A 12,216-nucleotide genomic window follows, 5' to 3' on the forward strand; every position below is an offset into this window, starting at 1 on the left:
CATCCAACCCAATATGGCACCATGTGCCTGCATTAACCTCTCCGCTCCTTCTCATCTTCCACTGTGCCTAGATATGAAGTTTCACAGTTTTATTACATTGTTATTTCTGTTAGCACTTCCTTACCCATTTTCATGTGTAAGCTTGGGGCAGCCAGATCAGAAAGCTGCTGCCCACCTGCAAAGTGAAAAGACCTCGCTTATTTTTGCAAATAAGTACAATGGAGTGGTATTATGTACTTGTGTTATACAAAGTTACCTATGCTACCTAGTTATGGACTCGAACTAATGGAACAATACAATTGCATGTATGAACTGATCTACATAATTGGATTCTAAAGGATATGAATCTTGCCCTGAAGAAGTTTAATGAAGGAAACATGTTGGCTGTGGCTACTTCACTGCATTAAAAAAAAATATATATAAGCGGAACTAAGATAAGAAAGAAGGAACATGACTTAATTGATCAAGGACTATTCAGTGCCCCCATCCTAAAGATATTGATTTTCTGCAGTTATGGCAGCAAAAGCTTTAGCAGCTAGTTGTTGTTTGGGGAAAGCACCTACACAAAATATTTAGGACTCACCTAATTGGAATGCTGTTATGAGGATCAGAGCTACTTTGGAAATCTTTTGCAGTCTGTAAGTCTCACTCTGGCCTTTCCAGGCTTGTTGAGCTGGCAGCTGTTGGATCCTCAGGTTCAGCTGAGAGGGAGGTGGCCCTTTTACAGGTTCTACCTGAAGGGAAGAAGTCCAGATATAAGCAATATTTACTTTGTTTAAAAAAAAAAAAATTAACAAAGTTTTTCTTTTGCAGTCTGCCTCTGGCACTGTCAAATGCTGGGTGTGCCAAACACCATGGCTGTCTAGTGTTGATTCCACCTCGGGCCTCTTTCTCCAACACTATACACTTCCTGTCTATCTTCCCTGCTTAATCCCTTTATCACTGTTTTCCTATATTTCTCTTCCTCTTTATTTCTTTCTACCCTTCTGCTTTTCTTTCTCCTCTTATCTAAGTTAAAGTCTGTTGATGAAAAGTAAGTCCCGGTCAACAACATGAGTGCTGGGACCCACTTGGACATAGTGATATTTGTCCCAGCTTAAGAAGCCATAATTGGCCTCACCACTCAGGGATATTTACGTCACTGAATGAAGCATGCACCTATCATCATCCCACTATGTTCACTTAAAAAAAATGTTGATAAGACTATTGAGACAAGTACATCCCGCATACATACGCTAAACCGCCTAACTGCCTCATTCCTTTCATTACTTTGCAGAACTTTGACTGGGGGGTTCACTTTAGCATCAACTTCACAATCAAAGAGACAGATTGTCGGAAACCCGTGGTGTACGACGTTCAAGTCTGCAAATATGGAAGTAAAGGGGTAGGTGCATGTTTAAAACTAAAACCACACCACCTGCACATATAGATTTTCTAATGTGTTTTTTTGAAATTTTGTTGTATGCTTGTGCATTTTTCCTCTTTGGACGCCTCACTGTGCTGTGGGGCACACACCACTGACATGTGCCAGATAGAAATGGTGGATAACATGAGGAGGAAAGGCAGCACAAGAATTTATTTGCCTTGTTCCAACGGTATTGGAAACATATTTTCCTCATATTTAAAACACACAACAAGCTGATCTGTCTTTTTGCAGTGGCATAACAGTTTGCATTAATTTAAACCCACTGGTACATGTATCAACAACCTCAGCTGGAGTAATGGCAAAGATATCCTTGCACGCAAACCGATGAGGAGAGCTTTGCATACAAATGGGAGATTCCTTGTCTATGCATTCGGCCTTGATTGGTCCAACACAATTTTTGGCAGATTAAATTCGAGGAGAGCCTGCCATGGAACTGGTGATGGATTTGCCAACATTGATGGACTGAGGTTGGTTTTACATTTAAGAATATAAAATATATTTAAAATAATGACAGTACAGAAAGCCGTTGGACTTTAATAATACCTATTTAAAGAATAGTGTACATTTCAAGATGAATTGAAATCAAGTCAATTTAAAGTTAGTTTTATCAGGTTTTAAATAGAAAAAAACATAAAAGCACATACAAAGTACAATACATCAGATAACATATAATGCCAATAAACACCAATAAAAATGAAACATAAAATGTTAGAGACATACAATTGTGCAAACACAGCTAATACAGTGCATATTAGCAGGGGGTAATCACCTTAAGCCTCGTGGGATATCTAGTTGATGCTATTTCTCAGCCTTAAAGTGACTTTAAATAAGCAGAGTACGTTAAAGATAATATCCCCCAAAAACATTTGTGAAAACATAGGAGCCGGTCTGACTTGGGAGAAGTTTGCCCTTTTCAAGATGACAACAATATACGCCTTCCTGGGCACTTCATAAAAGCTGCAAAACATAGTAAACTGCAGGGTATCCCGTTTCGGTATGTTCTTTTTGTAAAGAAAAAAGACAATACTCTGTGCTACAGGACAGCGTCTTGTTGATGCAGCCCCGTAGCACAGAGTAAAATGCATTGACAAGAACTACTGTGACGGCAGTTCCTGGCAATGCTTCTATAAATGACCGCCTGTTTAGCGGTCATTTATAAATTAGACACACAGTCTCTTCATCATAAGGACGGTGTAATTTACTCTGTCCCCATGGTGGAATGGCAGGCCATCTGCCCTGATACAAATCAGGGCCTAAAACATTTGCAGAGATTTTACAATCATTATTAATAACTGAGATAGGACAGTATTTCTTGCATATCCCTGCCTCTCTAGAAGAAATAAAGGAATTAAAAAGTTGAGCTTGTCCTGATAAGAATACATGGGATAAAGGGAAAAACAATATATAAGCCAAAAGGTCCAAGAGTGTTTCCTTTCCTTAAAGCAGTGATAGATTTGTGCATCTCGACTAGGGAAATATCTGAATCAAGAGAACCAGAATCTAATAACTGTTGATCCAGTATGATATTATTTTGAAAATATTTATCCAATTTTGTTTGTAGTGGATCTTGGACTACAGAATGGATATCTCTGTAAAGGCTTTCAAATACAGTAGACATTCTTGTATGATAAATACTTGCAGACCTATTACAATGCATTCAAAACAGTTACACTCTCTCTTTTTTGACTTAAAAAAATAGCTACAATTTTCTCAGCTTTATTCAAACCGCCATAACATTTCACCTTCATATTTAGTTATATACAACAAGCATTAGTTGTTATCAAATAGGCCAAACATAATGGAGTTAATGAATATTCAAATTATAAAATATTTAATATTATGCTTAATTTGGCAATAGTATAGTGGTTTCAAAGTGAACATTTCCTCTCCATACACAGTAGAATAAAGGAAGAAAATAGATAAATTAAAAAAGTAAAAAAGGGAACACAAAAGAAGGAATGAAAGAAGGTATTATAATAGAGGACATGTACCAGCTCATTTGCAGACTCTGGAGCTGATGACACTTACAATGAAAAAGATGAATAGACCACAAATATAGAGTAGACAATCAAAATGGCCTAACAAGAATAAAGTATATAACCAAATAATATGGCAGTGAGAAACAAAACAGGGTACCACAATTACAGTATTACATACAAAATAAAAATATTATGTTACACAATAACTTCAGTGCTCAGTCAAATATACCATACTAGAGAAGCATTACAAAATGAAGTATGTTCAGTTTGAGAAGTTTCTGTGTTGTAAAATGTGTACTTGATCAATTATTACCATGGTAAGTCATCTTAAAAAGACAGGGATTTGCCAATCACTGTCTGATATTAAGTTCTTTACGTGCTGTCTCAGTGCCAAGAATTCCCTTTTCCTAGCAGAAGTTGCTCTAGAGAAGTCTTCTGATATGTAAATCTTATAAGCAGACCATTCAATTGTTTCTTTTCCTTAGCGACAGAGAGAACTGACATTGATTGAGTATTCTACAAACATAACATTAGCACTCCCCTAGGTTTAGTGTTCCTACTGGACGATAGAGATTTCTTGACTAAATGATGAGCCCTTTGAAAATTCAATTAATTTATATTAGGCAGCCCAAGAAATTTAGGTAAAGACTTCTTAAAAAACACTCTAATAAATTTGCCCCCTTGGCTTCTTCTGAAAGGCTATAACACCATAGAATATTATGATGATGCCTGTTTTCTAAGTCCTCCATTTGCTCTGATATTTAAGTGGTACATCTTGGTCATCACTTATTCCCTATTCCACTTCCACTGTACTTTTTTCCACTGTCACTCATCTGTCATCACTTTGTTGAAGCTTTTTTGTTGTTAGCATCCACAAAGTGTTGCAAAGCCATTATTTCATTCTAAATCTTATCAAGTACAGTAGTAGATGAGGGCTTATTGGGGTGGAGGATCATTCATAGCTCTTTTAGATTAGGCATCTCTAGTATCTGGAATATCTTTGGAAATTGAAATTTTTGTTGCTAAAATTTTAAACTGCCAATAAATGAACGTAGCTCTTGACAACCAACCAGTAACAGAATAAACCAAATATATGAGATAGTCAGACTAAACAATGTGAGCATGATGTTCAGGTGCTAAATACTTAACACAGATGAAGCAGACTGTTTGCAAAAAATGTGTTGGTTTAGATAAAAAGAAAATAATGTAAATGTTCCTTTGTTAATGAAGCATCACGCAGTTGTAGTTTTTAAAGAGTTAATTATGCTATCATTGCACTGATGGCTCCGCAATTCAACCCAGTCAAAATAATATATCTTATTATGGCAAGCTATAAAAAAAGAGTTCCTGGTTTGTGAATGAAGCAAAAAAAAGAAAAACTTTTTCACTAGACCTGAACACTGAGTTACTAGTTCAAACTTTTTGTAAGAGATGCTTTGAGCAAAATCTATTCGAATAAACACAGCCACTGTTAGTTATATATTACTGAGAGGCCATATTACGTTTGCTGCCTCATGAACATTAATGAGAATCTTATGTAATCATGAATTGGTTACTAAAGAGTAAATCAGTTCAAACCCAGCGCAAAAGCTTAAGAAACATGTCACAATAAATCAATAAACCAATAAACCATAAACAATAGGGGGCCGATTCCGATTCGGTAAAATCCCTTACAAATAGCCGTACGGAGCATATTTCTCATATGAATCGTACCCTTAAACGTCCCCGTATGTATGATGAAGTACGATTCAGACCCAAAGCAGATCTCCGTATGAATCGTACGAAAGACTATATGAAAAATCCGTACAAATCGCATTCGGAACACGCAGTACGCGACGTCCGTATAGATCCAAGCAGCATTTTCCGACCCAGCAAGTATGATTCGTCTCGTCAACACTCTGTACGACTCTTTTTCTACGGGAGCTCAAAACATCCGGAAAAACAGATTTCAACTCGAACCGCGTACGAAACGGACCCCCCCCGGGTACGGTGCGTACACCCCATGATTTCAGGGGTACGGTGCGTACATCCCATGATTGCAGGGGTACGGTGTGTACACCCCATGATTGCAGGGGTACGGTGCGTACACCCCATGATTGCAGGGATACAGTACATAGGGGTACGGTGCGTACACCCCATGTTTGCAGGGGTATGGTGCGTATGTGATTGTGTGGCTCTCGTACAAACCGCTCATACGTGACGTTTTCCGTACGTATCTCGTTCTCATTCCCCGGTCCGGATCGTACTTGTTGGGTCGTACAGCATGTTTACGATTCGTACGGTTCACTGTGAGGGCCCGTGTCGTACGGATTTTCCCTTGCTTTTCGTACGGTTCGCAACCATTTGATCGTATATATTTTTCAAACAAATCGTACCACACGATTCGGACAGAATTGTACGAGTTGTACGGAAAGGGCTACGGATTCGATTTGGTCGTACGATTGGTTTACCGAATCGGAATCGGCCCCTAAGTGTATTGATCCCATTGTGATAATTTGGTATTGAGTAAAGGCAAGTCAAGAGTGGGCAGTTCTCAGTGCATTGTTTTATGCAGAAAAAAACTATTGGCTCCATCATTGAAAAGGTGAAGTTTAGATTATAATTCTCAAATAAAAGAAGATATTAAAGATGGATTGGAAACAGTGTGAGGTAAGAACTTGTTATAAGATATATTGGAATTATGGACAATTTCTGCACTATGAATCCAGAAGACACTTCCAGTAAAGAGCACCAGATGTCTCTGTTGCACAACGCACAACTTTAGTTCAGCCAAAAGATACACTTACACATTACAAAATTGCAGTAACTTGTGTCAGTCTGAAGACTAACGCAACTGCTTCCCTAAATCACTTTTATTTTCAGTCCATTTATTCGAGGCAGCACTTTGGAAACATTGGTTTTTATTTTCCACAGAGTTCAAATTTAAGAATGCATTTCAGGGAAAAAGCGTTTTTATCTGATTTACACCTGCCTCAGACCTGTCAACTTACAAATCAATTTCACTGTGTGAGAAAGGGTGGCCTTGGAGAGGGTGGGGAATGATGTTGGGAGCTACCTAATAAGCTCTCTGCCCTCTCCCCCTATTAACCCCCTTCCAAAAAAGGAAAACTAAATCTTTCTGATGCTGCCCAAGATGTCCTGTGGTGTTTTTACACTTCTCAATGGATATTGCTACCCAGAGCTCCCTAAAAAGATCTGGAAGATCACTCTGTGTAGTAGGTTTTTAGCTTGTCTTCCCTGCCATCCTGTGATATTGTGACTGTGTGAAGGAAGCCGATATCGTGTGACACATGGTGTTACCGTGTAAGTTGGCAGGTCTGCAGTCTTTTTATCTAAAGAACATCTGTATAATGGTCCCAATATTGTTTGCTTCAAACTATTGGCACGCGCCTTCTGTGGAAATACGATCAAGCCACAGAATGAGTTAAATTCCTACAGAGAAGAAATAAAATAAACACACACTTTATGAGCAACTCCTCACCCCTGAAAACATGCACTACTTCCTCATTGCAGTTCTTCAAAATGGAGCTGAAAACACCTCTCCTACAAAGACATTTTGGCAAGTTGTCCCCTTATCCAACTTCCCTCAGGATAATGTACTCTCCCCGGGACCGAGATTGAGACTAACTGCACTACCCTCCTAACATAACCTTGTCTCTACTACCCATACCACCTTCATACTCCAACAATCTGATGGTCCGTGCCTTTCTAATGATCGAAACAAGCAACTAACCCTATTTATCTTTGTGCCTTTTATAATAATCGTAAGTAGCAAATGTTTGTAACTTTGTATTTCTTGTACTGAAACCTGTTCTATTGTAAAGTGCTCTAGCATCTTTGGGTAATGTCCGGGCTTCATAAAAATGCATTAATAAATAAATAAGTAAAAGAAAGGGAGGTGTCTGCAAGCTGTATGATGCTCAGTCTCATCCAGCTGACTCTGAGGAAGGTGAAACCCAGGTTTGCAGTTCCTTGCTGTAGCAAACCAGTGCCTCCTTAGGTCTCCCCTACTGTTGCAAAAAAGGCCTGTTGTAAACTAATGAGGGGTTTACAGCCCGCCCATTGCTTACCATTGGTTGGCTTCACTGTCATTCCCATGTGTTTAGATCCTATTGGAGTGATTGCCTTCCTGGTCCTCCTCATCCTTCCTTCTCCTTAAGCATAGCCTGTTAATGCCCCTGTTGCTCTCTCTTGAATGTGCTGCTCTCTCTCCTGTGTACCTCTCCCACACCCCCATGCTCCATATTGGTCTATTCATTGTTTACTTCTCTCCCTGCCCCAGAGTTGCTCTCTCCCTTCTGTGCCGATGTTCGCCTCTTACCCCACCCCCTCCTCCATTGCCCCCAACCCTGTGGTCCTTAACATCACTGGAGCAGGTGGAATTTTCAAAAGACACATAGGTAGAAAGAATGCTCACCTCTGTCTATAACAAAATGTCCTTAGGAAAATCTGAATTTTAAGGCACGACGGGATGCAATGTAAAAGCATGGAAAGCTTGATGAATGCACCAATTAGTGCACCAGGTTAATCTCTGCCCAAAAGGCTCTAGAGGCCAAAGGTCCCAGGCAAAGAAAGGCTCCAACAGAAGAAGCACTTCATCTCTCAGTTGCGTGAGCCATTTAACTAGCTGTACAAGACAATAAAAGAGACAGGCATATGAAGTTTTTTTTGTAATACTTTATGTTCGATTTTATCAACATTACAATAACCATGATGCAGGAGTAGTGAATTCTGGATCACATGTTGCAAACAGTAGTTAGACAGTAATATGATTAAGAGATACGATTGTAAGATTTTACCCTGTAGGGGAGCGAGGTGTCCTCGATAACACCATTTGCAGAGGACCCCAGATTCCATCATTTATTGTGTAGCTTGGCAACAGACTTATTTTCAATTTTAGGACGGCAGAGTGTGTACCCGTCTAATCTCCTGTATTATTTTCAACCTGGGTTCCACTGATTTATTTGTAGTTCTGCAGGCAATTGAACGAGAAAAATATTGCTTAAAATACAGTTGGATATAGTAAAGCAGGTTCTATAGCGCCTTTCATGAGAGGACTTGAAGCATCTAAAAAAAATAATGATCATTGTAAAATGCAGAATATGATGAGAAACCTTTAGAGTCCTAGGAGCATACAATTGTATTTAAAGCTCTTTGGCAGTCTGAATGACTCAACGGTCAAATAAACGTCATTACAGCTGTAAAATAAAGAGAAATAACAATTCTTTTGGGGTGGGAAATCCCGCTTCTGATTTGTAAGCATGCAATCCTACCCCGAGTTACACAACTGCAAGACATTCATGTTCATGTGCAAGATGTTTACTGAATAGTATTCAAAAAGAGAACCACGGCACTCCAAATATTTACACGTACAATTATGTATAGTAGTCCCTAAAGCAAAGAAACACAATGATGAGAATAGATACCTCCTATTACAGGAAACATCGAGAAGAAAATCAGTTGATTATTCATTGAAACTATTTATTTTCTGATAATACCAAAAATACCTATCACACACCACCACTTTGTCTTGATATAATGAGGTGTGTTGTGGTTTAACAAATGCTGACAAATGTACCAATCATTTGATTCGTGATTATTTTCACAGCCTTGATAAAGTCACGGTGGTGACGAAACGCGCATTGGCTGTTTTCGATGTTCTACACAGCAAGGACTGGACACCATACACATCATAGAAAAATTCATTTATGAATGCATCAACAAATGATTTAGTGCCAGTCTGTGTATTTTTGGTATTATCAGAAAATAAATTGTTTCAATGAATGAGCAACTGATTTTCTTCTCGATGTTTCTTGTAATAGGAGGTATCTATTCTCATCATTGCGTTTCTTTGCTTTAGGGACTACTATACATAATTGTAAGTATAAATATTTTGAGTGCCGGGGTTCTCTTTTGAATAAATTGTACAAGTCACTTGGGGCTAGATGTAGGAAATTAGGTTTTACCGATTCTAAAATACAGAATTTTACTGATTCGGTATTTTAGAATCGGTAAATCCTATGTAGGTAATTAATCGGTAAAAAATACCGAATCGTTAAGATTCGGTATTTACCGAATCGGTAATTACCGATTCGGTATTTGCCATTCATTCCTATGGGCCTGGAGGCCGATAGGAATGAATGTCAATGTCAAATACTGAAAAATTCAAGGGTGGCAGGGTGTCACTTTGACACCCTGTTGCACCCCTGATTAGTGCTGGTGTGCACATGTGGCATACATACATACCCTAAGGGCATGTATGTCTGTCACATGGCACAGTTGTAAATGCACATTTATGCATTTACATAGGAATTCCTTATTTATCACCAACTCATAGTTGGTGGTAAATAACTAATTCTTAAAGCCCAGAAGCACTGTTTACAGTGCTTCCTACATCTCATTCACTGATTCAGTAAATACAGAATCGGTAAATGATGATTCGGTAAATACCGAATCGGTAAAATAGCCTCCTACATAGGAAAAGGCTTTTACCAGTCAGTAACGGCCGATTTCGGCCGTTACCGACCGGTAAAAGCCTACCTACAACTGGCCCCTTGTGTCTTGTGCTAGCGATACTCTGGGTAGTGGGGTATCTTACCCTGAGTGGCACCGACTATTATTATGATTGTTAATTTAAATTGACCACAATATCCCAGTGTCTGGCGGTGTTCGTTGAAGTGCGACCTTGTATCTACCACTACTTTGTGTGGCTCTTTGTTTACTGAAAGTCCTTGTGCTGGCTGACATAGGTTTGGCAGCGGTAGCAGTTGTTTAAAATCATAAATGTAGGGCAAATCCCTTGCCTTGCTCTATAAAAAGGTGACTAATCTGCCTTGTGGATATGGAACCCTACCATAATATTCAGGACACCCAAAATTCAGATCACACAATAATTTAGGTCAGACGGTCTCACTCCAGATTTATCTTGTGTTAAAGGGAACCCTCTCCAAGATCAAACCCAACATCCGCTTAGCAGAGAAGCAAATTAAGTAACTGGGGCCACTCAATAACTGAGTTCTAGATCAGGGAAAAGAGAAAGGGTTTTATTACTGAAATCTTAAAAATCAAGTGGTACAGAATAAATGCCATGAAGGTTCAGATACAAACAGAGTAATTAAGAATCAGGAGTATTCTATATCCCAATGAGCCGCAAAATCAGAATGAAATCGGACATCATCTCTAGTGGAATGGGAAAGTCTTCTGGCTCAACCCCAAATCCAAGGATCCTTATATACTATTCCTACATAACAAATGAGAGAAAAACACAGTCTCGTGTCATCACAAGTAACACGTTTTAGACAAATGAAAGGATTAAACATTACTGTTAAGTTCATATGTACTAACCCATTTTTAGGAAAACATCAAGCATATTCTGTGTTATTGCCATCCAGTTATGTCCGAAATAAAATGCAACATTCACACAATGAAACTTCACACCGATGAATAAGACTAGGCGCAGCAACAGAACTTCACCTGAAGGGCCTTGATACAGTTGGGAACACCGCAAAGTTCATTCACAACACAATCACACAGTACATTTAAAAATCAATGATATCAGTTTGTCTTCATTTCTGCATAACTAGTGGGGAGAGAAGATGCATCGGGTGACAAGATGACTGTAGGAAAAGAACCGAAGAATATGTAAAACCCGCATCAAAACAGCATGTATTTGATCTAATATGGCAATTTTGTGAAAATGTAGCACACATAAATTACATTAACAAACCCACTGCTATGTATTGTAATAAACTTGTTTCAATTACAGTCATGTTAGTTCAGCATTTACCGTGTTGAATCCATCATTAAAATAATTATTCATTAACATTATTTTTCATGAAAATATAAACCCAGAAAAACACTACCACAGCCTCACCCCTAAATATTTTACTAAGTTATGCGGCCTGGTCCTTTTGCTACATCCTCTGTGTATGACTTGTATATGTGTATGATAATAGGTGGGTGGTAGTGTGAGCCAGTGTACCATATGAACTGGATGAATATCTGTCAGTGGAAACAATTTTGTAATGCCACTGACTGAATGTTGCACAAGATGGAGGTTAAAAGTAGCCTGCACATTTGTGGTGTGTATCAATTGCTTGCATGGTCATGATCTTGTCACATATTGATGATCTGGGACGCACCTTGTTGGGGGAAATAGATATACTGGGCTATGTACATATTCTGAAGAGTGATGGGGGAGGGGGGGGGGTTACGTGCTGAAGGAAGCCAAGTCAGCCTTAGTATCAGCAACAGCAACAAAGACTGCCTGCAAATCAGAATTGTAAGTGGATTTACTCTTTACAAAGTAGAAGGTACGCTATGCTATGGTGCTATGCTAAGGGATTTAAAGAACATATGGTAACCTGGAGGGACCCCAGCATTAGCAGTGAGGGGCTATTTCACAGAGGACAGAGGAGACACCTAGGTCTTGGTAGCTCTTCGAAAGCACCTTTCTTTATCCATAGATCGAATGACAAAGGGAACAGAGTTCTGGAGCTTGGCCACATTAGGGCTAAAGGACCGTCCTCCACTTTTAGCTCTTCTGACAGTGGGGAGTTTAAAGGATCTGAGTGTCCTGTTAGGAATCTAGGGTATGACAAACTGGAGTATGATTGAAGGACCTTGCCCATGTAAGGCTCTGTGGGTAATGCACATGGACTTGAATTATATTCTTTGGGCAAAAGAAAGCAAATGAAGATATCTCAGCCCGTCTAACTGACTGAGACCTGGAATCCCTAGTAGCATGCATGAAGCAGAATTTTGTACGGCCTATTGCTTCCAGGTGTCTACTCTGGCAGTGCCCAAATATAT

The 12,216-nt window shown here is 39.1% G+C and overlaps 1 protein-coding gene across 2 annotated transcripts in view; it reads left to right on the forward strand.

Moving 5' to 3' along the window:
- Positions 1–12,216, forward strand: part of LOC144783762 (protegrin-2-like) — a 32,821-nt gene that overhangs the window by 4,258 nt on the left and 16,347 nt on the right. The window contains exon 2 of one of the 2 annotated variants that reach the window (XM_078662454.1): positions 1,277–1,384. The exons of the other annotated variant lie outside the window; for it this stretch is intronic. Within the exon in view, the coding sequence (XP_078518580.1) occupies positions 1,277–1,384 (108 nt within the window). The remainder of the gene's footprint in view (positions 1–1,276; positions 1,385–12,216) is intronic. 2 annotated transcript variants of the gene reach the window in all.

Source organism: Lissotriton helveticus, chromosome 10 (assembly GCF_964261635.1).
Source record: "Lissotriton helveticus chromosome 10, aLisHel1.1, whole genome shotgun sequence".
NCBI lineage: Eukaryota > Metazoa > Chordata > Amphibia > Caudata > Salamandridae > Lissotriton > Lissotriton helveticus.